This window comes from Cricetulus griseus, chromosome 4 (genome assembly GCF_003668045.3).
Source record: "Cricetulus griseus strain 17A/GY chromosome 4, alternate assembly CriGri-PICRH-1.0, whole genome shotgun sequence".
Taxonomy (NCBI): domain Eukaryota; kingdom Metazoa; phylum Chordata; class Mammalia; order Rodentia; family Cricetidae; genus Cricetulus; species Cricetulus griseus.
Window position 1 is genome coordinate 118,310,993 of NC_048597.1, and position 14,013 is coordinate 118,325,005.

A 14,013-nucleotide genomic window follows, 5' to 3' on the forward strand; every position below is an offset into this window, starting at 1 on the left:
TTACCATTACATATATAAACACAATCCAAATAATATTAATGATGACAATATTGATAACATAGTATGTATATAACATATATTATAAATAGGTACTTAAATGAGTTAATTGTACACACAATCATTTCCGATCTTTAGTGGTCATTTAAATTCTGATTTTTCCAAAGTACAAAAGTAACACTATAAAAGGAACACATTCATATGAGTCCTCGTGAACAATTAGGAAGGTTTAAAGTTAACAGGAAATTGGGGTGGAGAAACAGTAGCAGTTTTGAGGTTTTAAATGGGCTCTGCTTACTTAAACCTATCTGCTTTACCTGGACCAGTCCTTTGGAAACAAAAGCAAAAATGCTTTGTTTTCTGTGACCATCGAGTTAAAAAGCCAAAGCCCTTGAACTTCTCAGGCCAAGGAAAGACAAGGATGGTGCTCAGTTGCTTCCCTGTACTGGGAAACTAAGCCTGAGATGCCTCTTCTGTGACACTGCAATTGCCCCCTCCTTACTATTGCTGATTTCAGAATAAACCAAAACCTTTTCTGGAGCTACATCAGGGCCATGGAGCCACCACTGTGCCCAGTTGCAATGAGACAAGCTTCGAAATGAAGCTGCTGTGCTGAAACTCACAGCCAGAGCCTGGTGTATGAATCGCCTTTCTCCCCACTACCTTGTTTTTTACCAACTAAATGTATATCTGACTCAAGAAGCCCAGTGATTTCGGGTCAGGTGGAGACTCTTCATAGGACTAGATCAGATTTTTGTTACCACCTGGCAAACTTGGTGCTGGTGGCAGGCGGAGCTGTCCAGCACAGACACAGAGACAGTTGTAGTAGGTGGCAGCAGCTAGTACCACTGAGCTCCCTACACATAAAGCAATAGGGCTGTAGCCTAAGGGGACTGTATCTATCTTCACTGCCCACAGGGCCTCTCTTGAGACAGGAAACCGTCTCCACTAACTGCCCAGCCTTCCCTTCACTTGAAAGTGTCTCCACTGGAACAGTTGGGGCGACTGATTTGAACTTCCAAAATAAACTAGAATTGGACAAGGTGTGTGTGTGTGTGTGTGTGTGTGTGTGTGTGTGTGTGTGTGTGTGTGTGTGTGTGTGTGTAGGGACCCCAGTGCAGTGTGGTGTGTGTGTGTGTGTGTGTGTGTGTGTGTGTGTGTGTGTAGGGACCCCAGTGCAGTGCCCCATGTCTGGTTTTCAGTTTTCTACAGAGAGAGATCCCCCATCCCCACTCCTTGCTCCTCCGCCCCACCCCCACCCTCTGGGCTCCCGCCCCCTCCTGCCCTAGTGTTAGTCCTTGGGCGTGTTCGCTGCCCATCTGCCCTTCCAGGGTCCAAGGAAAGCGGCAGTTAGCCTTGGGGACCTTTGGTCCTATGGGACCACTGCCGGAAATCCCGGGTAGCGGGACATGGTGGCAGGGGGGCGGGGAGCAGCAGATAGAACAGCAGCCAAGTGTCCTAGTTGCTTCTGAAATGTGGTCATCAGAGAGGCAGAGACTTCCAATGAGTATGCTGGCGACACGTGATGCCGGAGGAGGCAGCGCTTCGGGGCGGAGAGATAAAGGGAGCAGGAGGGAGGCGCGCCGCTAGTTGAGGGGGCGGAGGACGCGGGCCTTAGCGGGCAAGACGCAAGGCGGAGGAGCCGCTGCACAACGATCACCGCAGCCCCGGAGCGGGAGCGATGCCCACAGGCGGGCGCTGAGACTGCGCCGCTAAAGCAGCAGCTGTAGAGGCAGTGGCGGTCGTCCTCAGGTACCCAGAGCATCCCGAGCCACCGCCGAGCCTGAGCCCCCAAGTTCCCGCCATGAGCAGCTGCCTCGAAGGGTTCAGCAGCCCAGGGAATTCTCGTCTGGGAGAGCGCGAGCACAGAGCCCAGCGTCTCCGACACGCCTGACGCTGCCATCGCAGGTCCTCCAACCTCCACCGCCACCGCCGCGTCGCGTCTCCACCGCCACCACCGCGTCGCGTCTCCACCGCCACCGTCACCGCCACCGCCACCGCCACCGCCACCACCTCGGCCTCGGCTGCAACAGCATCTCCAGTAGCATGTCTCGCAGGAAGATCTCATCAGAGTCCTTCAGCTCTCTGGGCTCTGACTACCTGGAGACCAGCCCGGAGGAGGAAGGGGAGTGCCCCCTATCCAAGCTCTGCTGGAATGGCAGCCGGAGCCCACCAGGGCCACCCGGCTCCAGAGCGGCCGCCACAGCTGCCACTCCGGTCCCCGCTGCCTCTGCCGCGTCCGCGGCCGGTGCTGATGCCGCCGCCGGGTCCAAGAGGGCGCAGCGCCGCCGGAGGGTCAACCTGGACTCCCTAGGAGAGAGCATCAGTCTCTTGACAGCGCCCTCGGTGAGCTGGGGACAGTGGGGTTTGAGCTTCACCCGAGGACAAGAATGGGCAAAGTTGGAACAGGGCTAGCAGGGTAGCTTTGGGAGCTCCCAGCCGCTGGGGGGCGACCCGGCCTCATCATGGTCGGCCTAGGGTTTCCAGTGGCCCCCAGGGAGACACAGCCCTCTGGGCTTAGGCAGAAAGGCAACACTGGGAAGGAATGAGACCCCATTCTTCCCAAGGTCTGGCTGCCAAGCTCCAGCCTTAAATCCAACTACACTGCTGCCATCTCTGATGGCCTCGGGGCTCCTTCAGGCCACCTGTTTTGCTTTTGCTCTCTCTCTCTCTCTCTGTTGATTTTCTTTTCCTCTCAAACTTTCCCAGGCTGTGTTCTGGCAGCTCCATTTCCTTTTTCCAGCATCCCAAAGGAGTCCCTGCCCCGCCCCTGGAAGCCCTTATTCTCTCTATTTCCCACACTCTCTTGGTCCTAGTAGTGACCTTCTGGGGCATCTCTGAATTCCACAGGCTCTTCTCAGTCTCTGCTGCATGCCTTTCTCACGTTTAGGGATGCTGTCAAGTACTTTCCTGAGTGCAAACCTGTAATTCTAACACACACACACACACACACACACACACACACACACACACACACACACACACACACCTTCTTGATGTCTTCTTATTTGTTATGCATTTATTGGCTCAGTTTTCTTTTCTGGGTAAAACTGGTGTCTGTTTTTTAAGTCTCTTGCTACTTTTCGCACCCTTACATCATCCTTCACTCTTCCATCCTTAGATTCTCCAGCGTTTTCTGCCTTCCTCATATTAGAACCCTCACATATGCTTATAGGATGAATAAATGCTTTCATATACTTCTGCAACTTGTGCTGATCTTGGGATGTCTGCATCAGCGGTTCTCACTATACACCATACTCCTCTTGGTTCCAGACATTCTTCCTTTCTCATTCTTCCTCAGACATTTCAGCTACCATTTTTTTTTTCACAAATGCCAAACCTCTGGTTTTATTCTTTACTAATTTGTTGAACTTGGGTTTGTAAGAGTCCACTCAGTTGTAGAATTCAAAGGAGATTAAATGTCAAATTTCTACCCACCTTTGAGCCTCATCTAAGTTTTAGAAGAAAGGACTTTACCTGTCTTTAAGCATTGCTCCCACATTTTTTTTTTAATTTTACTGCCTCTATCCCTCTGACTTTAACATTTTAAATTTCCCTCAATGTATCTGAGCACTGGTCTGATTTGGCTACTCCTAGGTATCCCATTTGAAAACATTCTTGGAGTTATTTTAAGAAGTGCCTGGAAACTTAGAGTCTAGGTGCTGGTACCAGGCTATGCCACAGACATCACTGTGATACTATGTTGGAGAATGATTGTTTCTTTCATCACTGAAACATGTTTTCGATGTTTTTCCTGTCTGGTGTGTTAGCCTTTAGTTTATGTTTTCAGTCTCCCTCCTTTCTAGTGTGTTAGTCTTTAACACATATTTTCAGTCTCCTTCCTGTCTGGTGTGTTACTCTGTAACACCGTTTTCAACTTCTTTCCTTTCTGTACGTGTTACTCTTTAACACATCCTTCTGCAGATAATCTAAAAAGATATGTCAGAGCAGGCTTATTTCTCTTTTCCATTCCTTCCTGTAAACTTTCCTAGAGCAGATGATTTTGGGAAATATTTGACATGACAAATTGCTGAAAGTAGGTGAAGTAAAGGGCTCACAAACACCTGGATAAAAGAATATCAAATATTTATTTGGGGAATACTCACACGATGAAGGTAAAAAGCCACGTTGGTCTTCTGCACTGGAAGTACAGGATGATGCTCTCAGCTCTCCAACCACCACCCAAGAGAGTGAGCACTTGCTTCCAGTCCGTCCATGGGACCTGAGATGCTACACCAAAGGGGCAACAGTTGAACACATTTGTTTATGAGAATTCTGTAGGTTTGTGTCAGTCTCCAATACATTTTTTTTTCAAAATACCAATTCTTCAGTGGATTTAACAGAAGGATGTAGCTAAAGTTACTCATTTGATGGAATTATCCTTATAACCCAGGAATTTTGTGTCTGAGAACCAAAATTTACAGATTTCTAGAAAGCATTGATAGTGCCTTTGATAGTGACAATTTAGCTCAGATTGTTCTCAACCACTCACTTGAGGGTTAGGGAAAATAGTAATAATTGAAGCATATACTATGACAGCAAGAGGCAGGACATAATTTGATGGTTTCTTTTGTAAGTTGGAGTTTACTGACAGATGTGAAAAATACGTACTCATATAATGGCTTTCAGAATAAGAAATTGAAAATAACTGTGATATCAAATGATGCAGAAGATCTATGTAATTTCCAATCTGTGGCTGACTTTTAGTTTGCAAATTGTCTATCAGGCTGGTGCTGAGAGCCTACAGGTGAGCAGTTGCAGACATTTGTGAAAGAAACAAAAGAAGAATTCTCAGTGGTTAGTGTTATCACCAGTTGACTTAGTGTCAAGAGAGAGGTTCCATTTCAAGTCAGTGAGGTAGTTCTGTGTGGTCCTGCCTTGAAAAATTTCACTGTGTTCATCCTTCTCTACTACCTGGATGCTAAACTGGGGAAGTAGCTGGGGAGAGGTGATGCATGATATCTATTTTCTCACTACTAACAACTATAGCTGTATAGAATAGCCATTGTTGGGGCATTTGTAGTTGTGAATTTTCAGTACTGTGAACTTTCCTGAACCCCATCATCATCTATTTTAGGAGTAGCTGCACTTGCTGTTTAGACTCCTACTTACACAGTGGACTGCTCATATGTTTCAATATGTTGTTACTCAGTCTTACTTCAGAATGACTTGCAAGTAGGAAAATGGAAATTAATTTATACTAATGCATTAGCACACACACACTCACACACTACACTACTTTTTTCTCATAGAATAGTCAAAGTTGAGTTTTTGACATTTTAGTAGTTATTTCTAGGTGTGTTGATGTTGACTATAAAAGTCATACCACTGAACATGTAATACAATAATATTGCACATATAGTACATACTATTGCATAAATAATACAATAAAGGGAATCAAGTTGATAAAATTGAAAGAAAACAAAACTCAGATTCTTGATTCTTCTTTGCTTTGAACAAATAAGTACTTGTCTAACTCTAGGCACTTTCTCAGCTTTCGGGGACCCTTCTCAGCTATAAAGTGTTATTCTTAGGTTCCTCTTTAGTCAGAAATTTGATTGAGACACATCATCAGGCATATAGAGAAAATATGGATCATACATTTTGCATTTCAAAACATTATATTTAACCAGTAATTGAAGTTCTTCTGTGTGGCAACTACTGTACTGGCGGAATAGTTGCTGATCAACCTCCAGTCTTCATGCACTTCCTTCTTTTAGTCTTTAATTTTAGGAATGTGCATTGAGGGGAGCACAGGAACTTCCATTGTCCTGCTGACATCTAGGGAACACTTTGGGTGTAATTTTTGCCACCATGAGTCTTTGGAGTGTAGCCATAACAACAATCATCATTATACATGCCTGACTGGAGGCATATAAACACTTATTGTTTGTTTTCAAATAATTGGATACTTGGAAACATTTTAAGAAACTAAAAGGGGCCTTTGTTTCAAGGGTCAACTTAACTCGTTTTACTAGATTTCATTTTATGAATCTGACATTAAGTTGGTGTTTGTTTTCATTAGCATATCAGTGGAGAGATGTCAGAAAATCCGTTCCAGGTTGAGGCTTCTTTTGAGAGTTCTGTTCACTGTTGAATCACTGCTGGGGCTGTGAAGATCTCAGAAGCTGTAGATAGTAGGATGATTGGAAGAAACAAAGAGAAAGATAACAAAGCAGGAGAAAGAAGCTTATGAGAAAAGGAAATTCTAAGAAAGTGTAAAATGAAAAAACAAGGACCCAGGCATGGCAAAAACAAATACTGTCTTCTTATTTGGGGTAAGGAAATTGTAGTAATAATAGCTTAAGGAAATGCAGAGGGAGACAGACAGATATGTTTAGCTTCTGATATTACACAAAATTAATTCTCTGACACATATAAACCCTTAATCCACCTCAGAAAATATGAGTATAACTAACAATATAAATATTTAAAATACACAAGATTTGTTTGTGGAATAAGATGTTTGGTAATTTATGTAAATTTAGGTCTCAATTTGACTAAAAATCAAAAGCAAACAAAGCAAATTGAGTAGTCATAAAACTAATGTGTATTAATAATTAAATGTTTTATTAGAGAAATTTGTTAGCATGTGATACACACACACACACACACACACACACACACACACACACACACACACACACACACGAGTGCCCATTGCATATGCATATATTTTTGTAACCCTTCCTCAACTCTGGAAGAGATTCTAGGTTGTGATGCAGAAATTTCAGACAAATTCGAATGCTTTGAAAAAAAAACTTGAAATTTTTTTCTCCACCATTTTATCGGTATCACTTACAACCACATTCTAAGATTTGTAGAATGAGTTAAGTCCCATTTAGATGAAAAGTTAAGAAACACCACCTAGTGTAAAAAATGATATCCTCATGAAATTTGCAGGTAAATGAATGGAACTAGAAAAAAACCACCCTGAGTGATGTAACCCAGACTCAGAAATGCAAACATGGTGTGTATTCACTTATAAGTGGATATTGGATGTAAAACAAAGGATAAACAGACTACAATCCAGAGCTCCAGTGATGTTAGGTAACAAGGAGGACCCTAGCAGTGACACATCGATTACCCTTCAAAAGGAAATTAGAAGAGATCTACTGGGTAAACTGGGTGTGGTAAGGGAGAGGGGAAGGGGAATGAGAACACTAGGGAATGGGATGGCTGAGGGGAGGAGGGATGCAGTGTAAGAGCAATGAAAGTGATATGTTAATAGAGAGAGCCTCTCTGGGGTTAGGGAGAAACCTGGTGCTAGGATAATTCCCAAGAATCCATGAAATAAACACCAGCTAAGATTCCTAGCAGTAGTGGAGAGGGTGCCCGAAGTGGCCTGTAATTAGATTGGTGGATACCCCAACTGTCATCATAGAGCCTTCATTCAGCAATGGATAGAACCAGACACAGAGATCCACAACCAAGAACCAGGCCTAGCACCAGGAATCCAGTTGAAGGGTGCAAGGAGGGAATATGAGCAAGAAAGGTCAATATCATGCTGAAGAAATTTACAGAGAGAGCTGAACCAAGCTTGTGGAAACTCAGGAACTCTGGACCTAAAGGGGTAGGAACTCCAGAGGTCCCAACTAGGCCCCCCCACATGTGGGAAGCAGTTTTGAAGCTTGGACTATCAGAGGGGCTGCTGGCAGTAGGACCATGATACAAACCTGTTACATGAGCTAGCTGGTTGGAGCCCATTCCCTATGGTGGGAAGGCATGCTCAGTCTTAATGCACGGGAGAGGGGTTTGGCCCCACCCCAACCTATTATGCCAGTGTTTTCCTGACTCCTCCCCTTACCCATGAGGAGGAGTGGACTGGGTATGGGCTTTGGGGATAGGTAAGGGCAGGCAGGAGAAGGGGTGTGAGGGAGAAATGTGGTTGGAATGTAAAATAAAATAAAATTAAAAAAAATAAATTATATAAAAAAGAAATACTTGATGCACATGTTTTCAATCCCAGCACGTGGAAAACAGAAGCAGGTGGATCTCTGTAAATTCCAGGCCATCCTGGTAAGCAAATCAAGTTCCAGGGCAGCTAGGGCTGTTACACAGAGAAACCCTGTATTAGAGGATAAAAAATTAAAAATAAAGAAACATTTTATTTTGTTTATATAGCCAACAAATTCATCTGAAAAATTAAAACTGAGTCTCCTCTTGATTACCCTAGCTATGGATCATAAGTGTACACAGGCCAATATAATCGTTGTGATTTCCAACATTTCTACCAAACTAATTTCTACTGTGTGGCAATTCAGAAAACACCTTTATGAGTCATATAATGATATGCAGACAATTTGGGGTGACAAAATGTGAATAATTCACAGCAAATGAATTAAAATTATAAGTAAAAGTGGGAGAGAAACTAATTATTTCATTTTGTCTGAGAATTTAAAAAATTCCTCACCATTGCATTCATTGCATTCAAAGAGTGAGGCTTGGAGATAATGTAGTAAATATCAGCTCAAAGTCTGTGCATCTTGGATGCGTGTCCAGTGCTCTGTTCAGTGGCTAAAAGCTCAGTTGCAAGGCTTTTACTTTTAAAATAAATTTGGAAAATGGGAAAGACACCAGTAATTCTTAGTTGGTGAAGAGATGATGTGATTCAGTTTTATTGTATAATTTGTCTGTTCTAGAATTCCGGGATGCACCATGGAAGTCCTATTAATGCACATTTTCCATTAATATCATAATTGCATTTTGCATTCATGTTGGCAATTGTTCTGTGGCCTCTTACACAAATCTGAAAATAAAACAAAAACACATTTCATTAACCTTGATAACAATATCTCTTGACATCTACATTATGCATCATGAGTTACTAAGAAGGTATAATTTTCCCTTTGGGAATTTTACAGACATCAAGAGATAAAAACAATTTAAATGTTATAAGTAGGAAGAATGTTTACTAAAGGGTGTCTACTGGCTGACTATTTGCAGGCCCCTGTGTGACACAGAAGCAGAAATTTAACTACAAATTCAAAGCATCTATTTAAATTCTGACCTTTAATACTTTTATGCTTATCTAATATTGAGCACAGAACTTAGAATATAGAAATGGATATTTTCATTAATTGTCTAATTATGCTTCTTTATATTTGATATTTTTCCAGGTATTTGTTTTTATATAAAAAAAATAGAGTTCACACACAGGCACCAGAGTGTAAATTTTACAAATTTTTCTTTCACATGCTATTTAAATGAAACATCAGAATGCAGTTGTATTTATAAAATATATGGACTAATATTCCACTTTGAGGACTCCTTAACTAGTTAATTTCTGTTATAAGAGTTTAGGAAAATGTAGTGACTCTCCTTCAGTCTGATTTGCTTCCATTTTCTAGAAATTTCTCTGTCACATGGGAGAAATGTTTTTCACCAAGTGGGATACTCTTGCCAAAAGCATACTGCTAGGGGGTGGAAATAATGTCATTTAGTCCTCAAATACCACATTGAAGTAGGATCTGGAGATATGAAATTATGTTATATGTGCTTGCAGAACCTTGTAGACTTGAAAATTCCAGGCCTGGAGGGATTTAGGAAGGCAGAGGCTGGAAATATCTCTGAAGACTGGAGACTCATTGGGCTATTGTGGGATGTTGAAAGACAGTGAATATTTTTGTAAACACACCAGGATGAAAACATTTCCTGAACAAGATTTATTTGAGATTTACTGTCAGGAAATTGCTAATTTAAACTAGTGGTTACCAAACTAATGCATAAATGGGGGAAATTTTTAAGATGCATTTTCTTGAATCCTGGCTTAGAGAGTCTAGTTTGAAAGTTCCAGAGATAGGCCTGGGAAATCACAATGAAACTCAAGGTGATTGCTAGATTTACTAATGATCAATGGTGGTTGTATCCAGTGCCCCAAAGACCATTGATTTAATCTCAGTGGGCTTTTCATACTGACTTTTGTAAAGACCTTGGAAGTTGTTCTTTGTGAGAACACACTCACACACATATATATAAACACACATATATATGCATTCAAACACACTTACGTACATAAACACACACACACACACACACACACACACACACACATCCCAGACAAATGTTGGTATATGGAAACAAGGATACAGGCTGTGAACAAGAACCACTGTCACCACATGCAATGTATTGACTGTGTTATATATAGAGGATTAGACATTCACCTTTGGTAGCTTTAATTATCTGTGAGCCCTTTCTACTTTTCCTGAGGGTGTTTTGTTGTTTCCTCTGTTTGAGTTCAGGAGTCATTGCTATAAGTAGTCCTGTTCATCAAAACAAAAGAATACTTGTCCAAATGGATGAGACTGTGAAGGAAAGAGAAAGAAAGGTTTATTGTGAGGGTCAATTTGACATGTCCTTTTTTTGGAGTGAGGTTAACACTTTTATTAAATCTTCCATCTACTGACTTATTTTTGGAAGATGATTTGTTCCAGAAAGGAAACAATAGGACACTCAGATACAAGTTGTATAGGGACTACTCCTCAAACTCTGCCACAATTTCATAAATAGACAATCTGTTGCTAATATATACAATTAAAAAACCAATCGGTCATTGAGTGAGCTAGGGAGGAGGGTTTAGTTCTTAATAAATAGTGATCCAATATTATATTTGCATTTGTGGACAACCCTAGAATTGATGTATCATGAGAGGAGGCAGGGTGTGTGGAAGTGTTAATGTCACCTTAGTGGCAGGACCTTGGAATCCATTGACTTCTTTTACATCTACCACACTATGCTTCTGCTCTGTGTGGCAAGAATCAACACACTTACATTCTTTATTGCTTTGTACCATGAATCTTTCATTCAGGAACCCACAAGAGCATTGGAAGAGGTTATTTTTCTATGTGTACATGCACATGCATGCACACTATCACTACATTGTTTTGTCTTTTCAGGAATTGCCATTCACTTTTCCATTAAGGATAACTTACACTTTATTGTGATTTGGGTTTGCTCTGGCTCACTGCTTAAGACATGAAATTATGTTTAATTTACGTATGTCCAAACCTAGCAATGGTGTAAATTGTTTGTTAGAGGAATAAATAAATGAGTGAATAAACTGGTACCACTTCATAGGTAGCAATGCTTTTGTGCTACCTTTTTTTTTTACTTTTATGTGTACTGATTTATTGCAGACACAATATGACTATAATTTTAATATTATTTTCTCAAAAGCTTTAAGAACTTCAAAATATTCCTTTATCTTGTACTTTATTGGTCCTTAAAGAAATCTGTCTCTTCATTTTGTTTAAATACTTATAGACACAGCTAGTCTATGGGGGCAATACAGTTGTCACCTATAAAAGTTTGTGTTATTTCTTAAAGACATGTTTAACACTATATGTTAGGCATAAAATAATAACATATGGTTTTCTTTATTCCTGTTGCAGAGTAAGGGAATCCCATATTATTAAGCCTCTATTGAACAAACATCTAGAAGTCAGCACTTTCATATTTCTGTCTTGTGATCATTAATGACTCACAATAGTATTGGAGGGCTAGAGACCTTGGGGAAAATGGTATACTTAGAAATTGTGAGTTTAAAGAAAGAGAAAGGAAAAAACAAGCAGAAGATAGGATTATTGTTGTGTATTTTTTGAGGGGCTACATGAAACTATGGATAATAAAGTGTTAGCCCAAATTGAGGGTAAATATGTGGCTCAGAGAATGACAAAGCAATGATTGTGTTCACTGTATACTAAAAGACCTATATGTCAGACTGCCTTTGAGGCATTTGAGCAGGTCCCCTAGACAGTAGTTTTGTGATTTATGGAAATGATGATAGTGCCAAAGATGATAGATTGCAATAATTTAAAAGCATTTCTAGTCTTTCTTTTGGGATATAACTATATTGTTAATATTATTTAGTAGATACTTAGGTTTTATTCACTCATGATTCAGTCTTAGAGTTCCTGATTGTTTCCCTCTGCATGTCAAAATTGGATAACCTGGCAACTAATTTACAACTAACTGATTACATTAGTATTTCTTTTATAGTTAGAAAAAATTCTTTAAAAATATAAGGAAACCCGGGTACTTTGTTCAATGTGTCACCTACAGATTGTAGTTGTTACCACATAATGTTTCTTGGCTTTGAACTCCCTTTTTGAATAATGGATGGCTGTCAGTAACTTTCAGGCTTCTAATAGCAATGTAGGATGGGGAGGAAGAGAAGGAGATTTGGGTATTTTGAATTTTGATAATGTGAATAGCTGAAGCCTGTGAGGTCCTTTTTTTTTGGTTTTTCGAGACAGGGTTTCTCTGTGTAGCTTTGGACCCTATCCTGGCACTCGCTCTGCAGACCAGACTGGCCTCGAACTCACAGAGATCCTCCTGCCTCTGCCTCCCAAGTGCTGGTCTTTAAGGGCTTGGAATCATGTAGTTACCAGCCTTATCACAAGGTTTCTTAATCAGTTCAATGAAGATTTAGGATTGCATGTTGGAATAAAGCTCATGGATAATGATATTTACTTTGGAAGTGACAGCTAGTATTTTGGAAATCGAAAAGTTCTGTGCATGAAAGAGAAAAATAATAGAAAACTGAAGAAGAATGAATCCAAGCAAACAAAACAGCAAAAGAAACTCTGACAGAATGTTGTGTTTTTTCTGGGGGGGGGCAGGGGAGGTAGTAGGTGATATTTACAAAGTAATTTAGAAAATTAAGAATGGTGCTTTCAAAGCCATTATGAATGAGCTGCCTCCTGTCCTCAGAAAATCAATGCTAATCTTGCATCTGTGAAACTATTAAATGACATTTATAGAGGGAATATGTAATGAATAAACAAATGATTTCTGACTTTGAGTCTTTACTCTGAATGAGCACTAGGTATATCATAGAGATAAGCATATTTTTCATTAAATACAACAGCAGTGCAGGCATGATGCCTTCACATGTTCTGCAGGACATTGAGATCGTTTCTCTTTGCCCTTACTTGGTAATGATTTGTCAAAATTGCACACATGGTTCTACCATATGGATACAAAAAGCAGTCATAAAATCCCATTCCTAGCATCCAGTAGTATAAAGGTTGGAGAGTGAGAGAAAGAGAAAGAGAGAAAGAGAGAGCAAAAAAGTGAGAAAAAGAAAGAGCAACCAAGAGAAAGAGAGTTAGAAAGAGTAAGAGAGCCAAACTTGAAGCCAGGCATTGGTGGCACATGCCTTTAATCCCAGCACTTGGGAGGCAGAGGCAGGCGGATCTCTGTGAGTTCGAGGCCAGCTTGGTCTACAGAGGGAATGCCAGGATAGGCTCCAAAGCTACAGAGAGAAACACTGTCTCGAAAAACCAAAAAAAAAAAAAAAAAAAAAAAAAAGGGGGCCAAACTTCTGAGACTTAATCAATTCATTAACTAATTAGAGAGACTCATGTTTGACAGTGTCAACAAAGCCCCCAAATGAATAAGAATTAAGAAAAAACAGGGTTGCTCTCACAGCATTTTCAACTTCTTTCCCAAGATTAAGTGTACTTTTCTTTTTGTCCCAGGGAGAAATAAGATGTCCTAACATGAGTGTAATGCATTCTTTCTACTCCTTCTTCTAAGATGTACCCTGAGACTTGGGAGATTTAATACATCAAAACATTGTTTTCTGGACGACATGATATTACTGTTGCACACATGGGATTATAGCAGTCACACAAAACCTGTAAAAGATCAAGCTTGCCAAGATTCCAACATAGATGAGGAGGAAGTCACAAAGTCCCTTTCCTAACTGAGGAGTTAATGGTAACTGGGTGATGCAGAGGCAATTGTCTTTAGAGATTCTGTTCCTGAGAGACTGCCCATACTCCAGTAGGTGGCCCTGCATCTATATATGTAATGACATCACTAAGTGTAATAATATTTTTAAGATTTATTTTTTATGTTACACGTATTTTGCTTGCATGCTTGGAAGTGCATTATGGCATGCAGTGCTCATGGAGGACAGAGGGTGAGTTGGATCCCTTGAAACTGTAGTGACAGTTGTGAATCATTATGTGGATACTTGGAATGGAATTTGGGTCCTCTGCAAGAGCAGCT

The 14,013-nt window shown here is 40.7% G+C and overlaps 1 protein-coding gene across 2 annotated transcripts in view; it reads left to right on the top strand.

Moving 5' to 3' along the window:
- Positions 1–2,043: 2,043 nt before the first annotated feature.
- The window catches only part of Gucy1a2 (guanylate cyclase 1 soluble subunit alpha 2), a 338,698-nt gene continuing 326,728 nt past the window's right edge, over positions 2,044–14,013 (top strand). For both annotated transcript variants that reach the window (XM_035443424.1, XM_027415212.2), the window contains exon 1: positions 2,044–2,343. In XM_035443424.1, the coding sequence (XP_035299315.1) occupies positions 2,044–2,343 (300 nt within the window). The remainder of the gene's footprint in view (positions 2,344–14,013) is intronic.